This window comes from Diadema setosum, chromosome 11 (genome assembly GCF_964275005.1).
Source record: "Diadema setosum chromosome 11, eeDiaSeto1, whole genome shotgun sequence".
NCBI classification, from domain to species: Eukaryota; Metazoa; Echinodermata; class Echinoidea; order Diadematoida; family Diadematidae; genus Diadema; species Diadema setosum.
The window spans coordinates 18,770,274-18,783,015 of NC_092695.1; the positions used below are offsets into that span (position 1 = coordinate 18,770,274).

General features: G+C 37.5%; 1 protein-coding gene across 1 annotated transcript in view; it reads right to left on the reverse strand.

Annotated features, from left to right (window-relative positions):
- Positions 1-12,742, reverse strand: part of LOC140235329 (erythroid differentiation-related factor 1-like) — a 71,811-nt gene that overhangs the window by 39,076 nt on the left and 19,993 nt on the right. Inside the window, exon 4 of the mRNA XM_072315354.1 lies at positions 2,195-2,320. Coding sequence (XP_072171455.1) covers positions 2,195-2,320 — 126 coding nt within the window. The remainder of the gene's footprint in view (positions 1-2,194; positions 2,321-12,742) is intronic.

Sequence of the window (12,742 nt, forward strand, 5' to 3'; positions counted from 1 at the left end):
TATATGTACATGTAACTACAATAAGTTCGGTAGGCACCTGCATGTTTCAAACATTGAGTTTCCCATATCTGGCCAAATCCCCTATCCGGATGAGCGGCAGTCCCGACATGTCCGGACAGGAGAGGTTGGACCGTACTACTACAACTGTAGATACATGTACCAATTCAATATACAGTTGGGTAGATTATAGGAGTGTTGTGGATTAAGTGTCTAGCTCAGAGATCAGTGACATACTATGTGCGGTTTCTGGGCATTGAACTTTGGACCTACTGACTGAAGTCACAGTGTGCAATCCACAAGACCTAGCACCTCCATATTTGTTACCCCAATGCTACCAGGTACATAATGTACAACTGAGTTAGGATGGATGTTACAAGTCAAACAACCTGCCGATTAAAAGGTGTATAATGCACTAGACTGGAATGGAACTCAGGATCATGTGATCTCAAGTCAACACTAATCTCTATTATACACTTCAGTATTCCTATGTATGTATCTGCATACTAAATGTACACATTGTAAATCAATGCATAATGTCTAGAGAGAAACAGACAGACAGACAGACAAAGATGACTAGAGAGAGAGAGAAAGAGAGAGAGAGAGAGAGAGATGAATATATTACATTGATATAATACTGAAGAGCAAGACGTTTTTGCAGCATGTGCTTGTTATTATGACATCACAAAAGAAGTTTGCTAAAGCTGTCATCTCCCTCAGCTGAATCATGAGCCAAACTGTGATCGGACCACTGACTGCAGTGAATCAGACTTCTTCGGACTCGGGGAAGTGGGCCACAGCGTAAGCGCTAAAGAGGAGTCGATAACGTCGGTCTCTATAGAAAACTTGCGCCGTGCGCCCGCATACGCATTTGACTAAACCACCAGGACCATGTACCTTTAAAATGAAGGTGACCATTCTGGATAATGAGTATACATCATGATATCATTCTGGTACCATGACAGTTGGCTGTGATTGGTATTAAAGTGTTAAATGTATTGTTTACCATTTGGAGATAAAACAAAAACTCAGCTTTAGTACTTCAAAATACTTCTATATGTGAGTTTGGCATAGAAGCAACCAATGTAAACATTTTAATCAGTATAAATCAATGTTTATTATTGTTGTAAACCCATTGGGGACGAGTCCCGAGTATACTCGGGCAGGGGTCTCTGGGAAATGCATGCTGTAGCAAAATCAGTCCATCCTCAACAGGTTGAATATACAAAATGTGAACAATAGTTATCATAAAATTGACTCTAGAATAAACCATCTACAGTTATGGTTTATTGAGAAAAATAGAGATATCTCCATTAAATATAACTATATCAGGCTTTACTGCCAAATTTTTATATGGTAGGATGCTTTATGATACAAGTGACCTACACATACAAACATGTAAGCATCAAATGTGGTAACTCAAACATTTTTTTTAAAATCACTGCTCCCAATGGTAAACAACACCTAACAATGTGGGATGGTCAACGATCACAATAGCCCACTTGAGCCAAATGGCTCAGGAGAACTAAACAACTGGACATTTTATAGAGAAGATCTCTTCCAGTGGTGGATCCAGAGGGGGGGCAATGGGTGTGCACCCCCTCCTTATTTGTTGTTAAAACAAAAGAAATAAAAAGGAAAAAGTTGGGGGGGGGGCACATGCGCCCCCCTTCAATTTTGTAAAGGTGCCTCCCCTTTACAGAATTCCTGAATCCGTCATCACCTCTACCAATTTGAAAACATGATTGGCTTATCCACTAATTTATGAAAACATGGCGACCTCATTTCATAAATTTCACAACTTTCTTGTTATAGGTCCAATTTTGCTGAAACCTCTATAATTTATTTGAATCTTACTTTAGACATAAAAGATATTTTTTTCAAACATGATGTGGAATTGCATTTTAGTGTGATTTCAAATCCTAAAGCGGTATCTCACTGAGCGGCGAATGTTTGTGAACGTAGCAAATTATAGTGAATTTTAGGTTTTGTCAGTGTTTGTTCACAGTTGCAGCCAAATTCACAAACAGTTTTCATTGTTGCTAACAGTTTTTTTTTTTTTTTTTTTTGGTCGCAAAAAAATTAAGAACATGATTGCAACTGTTTACAAACCATGACGAAACCTTGAATTCACAACATTCACAAAGATTTGTCGCTCAGTGAGATACCCCTTTAAATGACTGCAGTACCATATTACCTGTGAGGCACTTCTCAAGTGCTTGTAGAAGTCCAGCTTGTCCAGCAGCAGGGTCTTGCCGATGCGGTGGACAGCCAGGCTGACCTGGTCATCGCTGAAGGGAATCTTCAGTAGTGTCTTGATGTTCTGGGAATAAACAGAGAATAAAAAGACATGAAATCAATCTTATTTCAATTAAATCATGTTTTTTTATTTCATGTATGAATGCTTTGCAGAGCCTGATCACATACTGTAAAACCAGTGATGTTCTTCTTATTGTCAGTGGCAGGTAGCTCAAAGGTATATACTGTGTACCTTACATACTAAGTTAATTTGCTTTTATTGTGAGCTCATGCACGTACACAAACACACAAACATACACACACACACACACACTCATGCACAATAACACATGAAGTGTCCATGCTTGCATAAAACCATCCTCGACAACAAATGGCATCTATTTGCTCACCAGCAGAGCCATTCACCTTTTTTGACAAAATTAGTTTGAAAAACCTGGATTTTTTTTTTCAGCACCAATCCTCTCCCCCTCCCCCCTCCATGCACTCACCAAAATAAAAAGTGGGAAAAAAAAACACAAAAAATTGGAGTTTGTTTGCCATCACAACTTCTGAAGCTTTGGGGAATGTATTGTACAGTGTTGGAGTGTCACATGACCATACATGTACTAATTAATACCTTTGAGACTGAAAATCCAATGTGCACATTGCCAAAAATCTCATACACCTATATTAGATACTTAATTATTACTATCTAAGGACTAATTGTTTAACTCAAATCAAACCAATGATTTTATGCTGGTCTTCCCTAACCCAATGAGGTCTGCTGGCTATTTCTTCTTTTTTTTTCATTTGTAATTTCTCTCTCTCTCACTTTTGGTAATTTTTCTAAACAAAACACTACACAAATTGTATTGGAAATTCAACAATATGCTCAACCTCTGAGGCGTCCTCTCAAAATAATATACAAATGGAAAAAGCAAGCAAACACTATGAATAAAAAAGAAAAGAACTGACTTATGCACACACAAAAATTTCTTTGAACCCTTAACCTTGCATCCTGTTCTGTTTTTCTGTTGTCTTTTTTAATTTCAAAGGAATGCTAAAGCCATTGAGATTTCAAAGATTTCACAGACTGAAATATGGCAAAATATGGTAATCACAAATATCAAGGGATTTCCTCTTACTCTGTAGGCTGTAGGCTTTTAGTTGATTTGTCACACTGGTAGCTTACACTGCTGTAACATCTTCATTATCATGATTACAGTACAGTTGTATGATACTGGAAGCATGTCATTACATTCATTCATTCCCCTCCCCCCTCCCCCCCCCCCCCCCTTCCCCAATCCCCCCTCCCTGTTGCTGATATTAGACAGGAGAGGAAAAACAGAGCAATTACAGCTTAAAAGTCAGTTCCGGATACCAACAATATGCAAAGAAATGTTGAAGAGCCCTGTCACATATACTTTGAGACAGCTCAGTAGCATCGCTGCTTCAAATTATCTAGCTCATGTCTTCACTGACATACAATAAAATGCAATTAATGAGTGAATGTTGTTCACTACTACTCTTCTCCTCACTTCGCATTTGGTGTAAAAAGAGTTTACAGGTTTTCAGTTGGACTGATTTGTGGCCATTTAAATGTCATGGGTTAATTGTCACTGGGACACTGGAATGTGCTGGGTCACAGGAAGTAAAAACATCTTAACCCGTTGAGGACGGTTTGATTTTACTACAACACACATTTCTCATAGGCATCTGCCCGAGTATACTTGGGATTCATCCTCAACGGGTTAAAAAAGACCCCTGGATGAAAAACGTGACCTGGGTTTGTTGCTTGGCATGCTCTAACGCTCCCTGTGCTTGGATCCCAACTCAACATCATACGGACTTCTGTATATGGTGGATGTTGATAATGGCAAGGGCAGTGGAAAGGTAGATTGGATGATGAGGGTGGGGGAAAATAACTGCGTCATATATGGCCTCAATCATGGAAGAAAACATTCTACCACAGGGAGTTACTTTCGTATCATTCCTTGCCTTTACTTGGCGGGTGAGCGAAATGTAATTGCGTCGAGAAAATGTACCAGAGAAGATGGTCGGGGCGTGGAATTACTATTGTGCAGAAAGTAAGTCAGGGTTACCCATCATTCATATTGGGGCAGCATACATCTCATAATTAACCACTCACAACATGGTGGCTGAACTTACTTTGAACAGTGGGGGTGGGGGTATTTTACAGGCCAAGTACAATTTTGAATACTGACAAAGTATTTCAAGAGAAACTGTCTATAGACTTTGATCTGAAAGGATAATTATGTAAATTTTCACGAGTAATTATTCTGGTTAAAGAGATCATACAGTTTTGATTGAGACCTAACTTCTCTTTTCCAACATTTTTTGTTTTTTGTTTTTTGTGAGATAATAAAAAACTTCTCATGAAATACTAAAGAGCATGTAATTCCAAGAGGAATTCAACATTCATTTGATGAAAATTGGTAATGGCTGAGATATCCAAAATAGAATGATTGGAATGAAAGTGGAACCCACCTTTCATTACGATCGCTTCGTTTCTTTGGTTTTGGATGTCTCAGCCATTCCAAAACCAATTTTCATCAAAAAAAAAAAACAACAACAACTTTTAATTCCTCTTGGAATGGTAGGCTCTGTACTATTTCATAAGTAGTTTCCTGGTATCTCGCAAAAAGTTAAAAGCCCAATCCTCATCTCCACCAATACCATCCCATCCCTTAATGTGAGAGAGCAAAATTGCAGCATTCAGAAAACTCACATTGATTCATCACAGACCCTGTGTGTTGTAAAGTTTAGATATAGAATATGGGCTATATACAGTGATTCAAAAAGAAATACTGGAGATGGATGTCATTTTAAAGGACTGTCAGAAAAGACTGATCTCATGGCGTTTTTTTTTTTCATTCATTTACAAAAACATCTATAGCACACAGGTCATGTTTTTTTCAAAAGTCCATTGAATGATATATCAGAACTTTATACTCTCTCAGGTGTTTGTTTCAAATCCAGTCTGGATGGATGGATGGATGGATGGATGGATGGATGGATGGATGGATGGATGGATGGATGAATGAATGAATGAATGAATGAATGAATGAATGAATGAATGGATGGATGGATGGATGGATGGACGGACGGACGGACGGACGGACGGACGGACGGACGGACGAACGAACGAACGAACGAACGAACGAAGGAATGGATGGATGGATGGATGGATGGATGAATGAATGAATGAATGAATGAATGAATAAATAAATAAATGAATAAACAAACAGATAATGAGTTAATGTTTACTTAGTTTGAGATGAAGAATAAATTGTTATGACTATCAGTATAGATTGATCAAAGTAATAGTGTATATTCCATATATTCAGCTAGTCTATTTTTTTTTTTTTTTTTACAAATCGGGACATCTGGGCCCTGTTGCATAAAACCCTTACCGCTGGACTTACCGCTCCTTTCTAGCGGTAAGTCTTCAAATCAGCGGTAAATTTTATAATCCTTGATGCTGATTGGCTGTGATGCCTAATTTTGACGGTAGTTACCATTGAAATTCAATGGTAAGTTTTATGCAACGGGCCCCTGGATGATTTCGAGAGTGATTAAATTCGTGATCGTGAAGTAAAGTACGGAACAAAGAAATGTATCACTGCAAATCACATTCATGTCGCGATCAGAGCCAATATTTTCGCATGTTTTTAAATTTGTTAAATGCAATTGACAAGTTAGCGAAATTCACAAAAATCAAAACATAAAATACTCAGTGTATACAGCAATCAATAAAAAGGTACACACCATTTCCCTTCTTCAACAAAGAGGATTAGAAGACAGCATTACTGATATGTTAAACAAACCTCTTAATCCTCTTAATGCATTTCACACTGACAGCTAATGGAAGAATCTATAGCAATTTCGCGTACTGAAGTGACTTCTTGTATTATTCAGTGTCAATGCTCCAGTATGAGTGGTGTGTATAAAGTTGGGTTTAATCTACTGGCTCACAAATAAAAGATCATGTTTACAGTCCTTGAAAGGCCCTCATACAGATGCACTCGACATCAGCTCTCTTTGCTTATAATGGCAACAAAAGTAAGAGACTTTTACAGAGGCTGGTCACTCAAACTATGAACTTTTGCTTAAAGTATTGCAGTTTTGCTTTAAAGCATTGCAAGTAAGTAATGAAGACCTTGATAACAAAATAGGTTAAGCACCATTTCTATACATTTTAAAGTAAGTCTGTCATCAGACATATCAAAATAAAACATTTCCAGTGATACCTTACATGTTGCATACCAAGGAATATTTGTGAAGTTATGATTCAAAATGTCAAGTATTTTCTCATTATTTTCCTTGTTTTTTAGCAGCTTTAATTGTAAATACAATGTATCTTAAATTAGCAGGAATGGAGCCAACTTGTATAAAAACTCCTCACATACCGGTAATCACAAAATATTTGTTAAGTCATTGATATCAATTATTGCATCAATACTAAGTTCATCTGCACTATTTGTCTTTACAACAAAATTCTCATATTTTTCTGTAGAAATATGATATTCATGCTTCAGAGAACACTTACTATTATTCTCTTCCTATTTATAATCATCAAAGAAAATGGTACCTACACATGCATCTAATGATTTACCCCGCATTCACATTGGTCCCCGCAACGCGGGGAAAGTCCCGAGCTGTGGGACTTTCTCCTCAAAAACCATAATGTGAACGCTCGCTGGGACTTGTCCCCTCGTCCCCGCGAAGCAAGTCGGGTACGGGGACAAGATTTGGAGGGGAGAGTGACCTTGGGGCGAAATTGATAGCATCCAGCTGTGGTCATCAAATGTGCGCATGCGCTATGCCTGGATTCAAGTGGCAGAGCTCGCTCCAAGCCCCAAAATGCCCCCACAGCTCGGGGACAGATGAGATACCAATGTGAACGGTCAGTCGTAAAAAAGATAAGATCTCTTGTGGCTGTCCCCGCGTTGCGGGGACCAATGTGAACGCGGGGAGTGAAAATGCAAATCTGCGTAACTGGAAACTATTTGATAATCTCTACTGTCACCACATTGGTTGCTATCAAGATGGATCAATCAAAACAATCCTTGTGTTCTTGCACACTACAGGAGGGCGTCTTACCCAATCCTCTTTAAAGGACAAGTTCACCTTCATTAACATAAGGATTGAGAGAATGTAGCAATATTAGTAGAACACATCATTGAAAGTTTGAGGAAAATCGGACAATCCGTTCAAAAGTTATGAATTTTTGAAGTTTTTGTGCAGTCACCGCTGGATGAGAAGACTACTGCAGTGTTGATGTCACATGCGTACAACAATATTATAAGGAAAATATAAAGAGAATTTCACAAAATTTCATCTTTTGAAAAAAGTACATATTCCCTTGACTCGTAACTGACATATGTTATGGGTAATATTATTCCCATTGCCTTTAGAAAGAGGCAAGGCAAGTGCTCTTTTATTATGCGAAAAAAGTGAAAATATGTTGAATCTTCTTTACATTTTCTTTATACTGTTGTACTCATATAACATCACGAGTCTTAGTAGTCTCCTCATCCAGCAGTTCCAACACAAAAATATTAAAAATTCATAACTTTTGCATCGATTGTCCAATTTTCCTCAAACTTTCACTGATGTGTTCTACTAATATTGCTGCATTCTCTCAATCCTTATGTTTATGAAGGTGAACTTGTCCTTTTAAACCAAGCTTTGTTGGCTGATTGGTATGCACTCTAGAGTACTGTTACTCTCCCCCCCCCCCCCCTTGGCATAGATGTCTACAAGTACAACCATATTTATAGTCTCATTATCCCTGTTGTTGTGTCACATAGCCCTCCTGAGGCACATCGCTACACCTGAGTGGGCTTGGACCTTGATAATCTACAACAAGGTCAAGTTCTGATGGGTATTATAGATGCTAATGAATTAAAGCTGGGCAAGTTTAACCACGTGCCCAGGCACATAGTGGGATAATTAGCTCCCGTCACCATTGGCAACCTCCTTGTGCGTGATATCAATGACAATTCAAGATGGAGGTCCTTAGGGGCTTAAACTGTAGGAATACACAGGAAGTATTGCACGATCAGTAGATGGACAGGATATGCAGGTACAACTGTATGCCAGTGGGTATATGCTCACTGCTCACACAACACAAATATCAAATTGCATTATTCTATATCATGAGCAATCATTCATATCTTTTTTTAAGGACAAGTTCACCTTCACAGACATGTGGATTGAGTGAATGCAGCAATATTATTAGTCAAACACATCATAGAGAGTTTGAGGAAAATCAGACAATTCATTCAAAACTCGTGAATCTTTAAAGTTTCTGCTCAGTCACTGTGGGATGAGAAGACTTCTACAGCTTGTGATGTCACATGTGTACAACGCTAATCTATAAAGAAAATATAAAGAAAATTCAACATATTTTCACCTTTCTTATATAACAGGGGTATGCCATAAATCAAGACAGCATGATAAATACAAACTTTACATGCACTAGAGTAGCACGTGGCATAGAAAATGACAAAATATGTCCCAAAAAGAGTGATAGGCACATGACACAAACATTGGTCATCCTATGATAACATCACAAGACACTACCAACATATCAATTTATGCAGCATTGTAGAAAAAAAAAGGCATGAGTTTGTGTGCCATGATATTATCTCTGTTCTTTGCCAAGCTGCATGTTAAAGTGGATCAAGACGAACACATGAAGTAAGTTTTGTAGGCATTTATAAATGTATACTATGAATCTTCACAAAATTCAGTAAGATTTAAAAAAAGGAACTATCATAACATGATTTGCCAAGCGGTGTGGAATGTGGACACAGATTTCACAGTACCTAGCAAGGAATTACGTCCTTGAAAGGTCTTTTGGTATTTTACAATGAAAAGAATATGAGAATAAGATTTAGAGATAAAAGTATTTCATGCTAAAAAATTCTGGTACAAGTTCCAAGTGAAACCAATTTATGTGAAGGAGGTGTACAGAGAAAGAGGGAATTTTTCCCTGGAGAGTAAATATTGTATGGCATCCCTCGACAATTCATTGAAAAAAAAAAATCCTTTTGTGCGTCGACATATACACTGTTGTGAAAACCTATGCATTGAAATTCATCTGGCAAATGATTGTAAAACCCTGTCAAGTAGATAATGACATTCCTTCTGAAGTAGTATCATTCGCAATGTCCCCATAGAGTGACCTGTGTACTAGAGGATATCAGAGCGAGGGCAGAATCAAATCTAGCTCTGGTTTCACAACGACCCTAAGAGCTCTCATTCTTGGAAAATGCCTTATGATGGGGAGGACATATGTCAATTGTGCACTTCAAGATGTGAATCATCAGGGTGAGCAGATGAAAAAAGAAATCAAGTTAATCAGTTGTCTCACAATGCGTGGTAAATGAGAAGAGTAATACATTGCTGCGGACAATGCCAGATGAAGGCTAGCAGATCTTGCAGTCGAAACATCAGTATTTCAATTGTCAAACAAGTTATACTTAATGAGCAAAAAACAACAAGGTACAATGTTTTTCTGCAAGCTCATACAAACTATATCTAATCTAAACAAGTTATACTTAATGAGCAAAAAACAACAAGGTACAATGTTTTTCTGCAAGCTCATACAAACTATATCTAATCAAGTTAATCAGTTGTCTCACAATGCGTGGTAAATGAGAAGAGTACTACATTGCTGCGGACAATGCTAGATGAAGGCTAGCAGATCTTGCAGTCGAAACATCAGTATTTCACTTGTCAAACAAGTTATACTTAATGAGCAAAAAACAACAAGGTACAATGTTTTTCTGCAAGCTCATACAAACTATATCTAATCTAAACAAGTTATACTTAATGAGCAAAAAACAACAAGGTACAATGTTTTTCTGCAAGCTCATACAAACTATATCTAATCAAGTTAATCAGTTGTCTCACAATGCGTGGTAAATGAGAAGAGTACTACATTGCTGCGGACAATGCTTGATGAAGGCTAGCAGATCTTGCAGTCGAAACATCAGTATTTCACTTGTCAAACAAGTTATACTTAATGAGCAAAAAACAACAAGGTACAATGGTTTTTCTGCAAGCTCATACAAACTATATCTAATCTACGCTGTATATCTATCTATGTCATACAAACTATATCTAATTTGTACAGAACCATGGCTATCAAAATAGTCTAGATACCAAAGACAACATCCATCAGTAGCAGCTTGAAAAAAGGTAGCATATCTCACCAAAAATGGATTAAGATTCTTTGATGTGGCCTTCTTTCACAATGTAATATATTTAAAAATGTGAATTCTTTGGGCTCTTCTAAAGGCACATTGCATGTAGAGCATTCTGTGACATTTGAATTAAAGATCAAACACAGACTCTCCTGAATATGATATGGATCAGTGGCACAACAGTATATATTGCATCAGTCCTGGCCATTAAGATATTTACCTTTAAATCACTGATATTTTACTGACCATAATTAACAGGAAGACCATCGGCCCATAGTTTGAAGGGGGTAGGGGTCACACAGAATATACTTATTAGATTCTTATAAAAGATATTGTTATCTTTTGATGACAGCAAAATGATAAGCTGAAGTATAGTCAACATAATTTGGTTTACTTAAATTGCCTCAAGGTCATGTCATGAAGGACCATTGATATGCCACTGGGAGCCACGACACGACATCACCTAATTTCTGAACTTTCACACATATTGTCCACTTGGACACATCCCAAATGACACAGGATCGAAGGACAAACAATATCAGAGAAGTTTTTCACCATAATTAAAAGCGTTTTGTTGAACCATGGAGCTACATCCAGTATCTATTAACTCCTCACGCATTCCTGTGAAAGCAGGAGGGAAAGTGCCTTTATTATTTACAAACATTTCAAAAATCAAAAGTATCCATACTTCAACAAATGCATGCAGCATATGTAATTTTGTTTTTGAGGGAGTTTTCTGTCATGATTGGAAAATAATGGTAATGATGATATGATAATGTCAATTTATAAAGTGCAGGACCAGTCCACATAACATTCTTCAGATCTGTGCTGCACAAGCTCCTAAGGAGCTTAAACAATACTGAACAGTTACATTTGATTTGATTTCATTTCATTTATTTATCAATTTGATATATTGATTTGTATACAAAGAAATGTGTTAACAGTCTTAGCCCGTTGCTCCCAAGATTACTCAAATTCCCACTGCTTCAAAACAGGGGGCCCCGGTTCCCGTAGACAACGGCTTAATTTGACTGATAGTAAAATTAGGGATATCATGATTTCTAACGTTATACCAAAGTTTGGGGGCTGCACAGGCAAAATAATGCTCAAATAGGACTCAATGTTACAGTGGCATGCCACCACTCTTCTCTTCTGCATTCAACTATCCATTCAACGTGCTTTGTTCAACTCAAATCTAGAGTTTTATGATTTGGGCCCCATTTTATCAAAAGATATAATCAATTATAAATTTCCTTACCACACGGGCTGGCATAGACTTTAATAGAAATCAACTATTCAATTATCACTCTTCATAAAACAGGGCCTTAATATAACAGATCCTGCTCATTTACCCGCTGAGTTTTGAATACTGTGTCATCAAAAGTCAGTTGTAACTTGGAAACAGTAGGCCTAACCTTCAACATCCTTGTACTTCAATTCCCATAGTGTTATCAAAGTGTAAGTAAATAACCCCCTAGGAACAATAGACATTCCATTCAATCGAAGTGGATCTCTAACAGTCAGAGTTAGCAAATAATCTGTTACACACTCACACTGAAATATCAGATTAAAACAACTCCATCCTTCCCTGAAAAAAAAAAAAAGAAGCCACATATGTACAGATAAAACAAAAAAAAAAAAAACTTTGAAAATCAACAGAGAAGAAGCCATTTACACAGCAAAAATGCAATTACTCTGTTTGTTTTGAAAATTTGCTGCAGAAAAAAAAAATGAAAAAAAGGCTTACTTCACAAAGAAGGAGATCTGTGCATCTTCCCTTTAAAAAAAAGCTAGCCTGCATGCTTAAATTAGAGTTGTCATCTTACATTTGGCTATAACATGTCATCTCTAGTATCTAAGAACTTGCAATCATCAAACACTGTGGTCCACGACTCCTACAGCCTTTGGGAGTTAAACTGTCTCAAGACGAAGATGGCAGCATATCCAAGGGAAGAATGAGTGCTTGTTGCTCCTCAATCCTCTCAACAACAACAACAACAACAACAAAAACACTCCAAAAAAGCTTTCAGAGCATACAAGCACACGCACACACACACACACACACACACACACACACTCACATACACAAACACAAAATCAATTGCTCTGAACAAACTAACACTAACAGCATTTTACAGTATGTCCAAAAAAATACAAACCTGGGCCCTGTTTCATACAGCTGTTCGTAAAGTTACGAACAACTTACGAGCGACTGGTGATCAGTTCTGATGTGCCATACTTATCAGAATTTCCGTAATTCAGCATAAGAA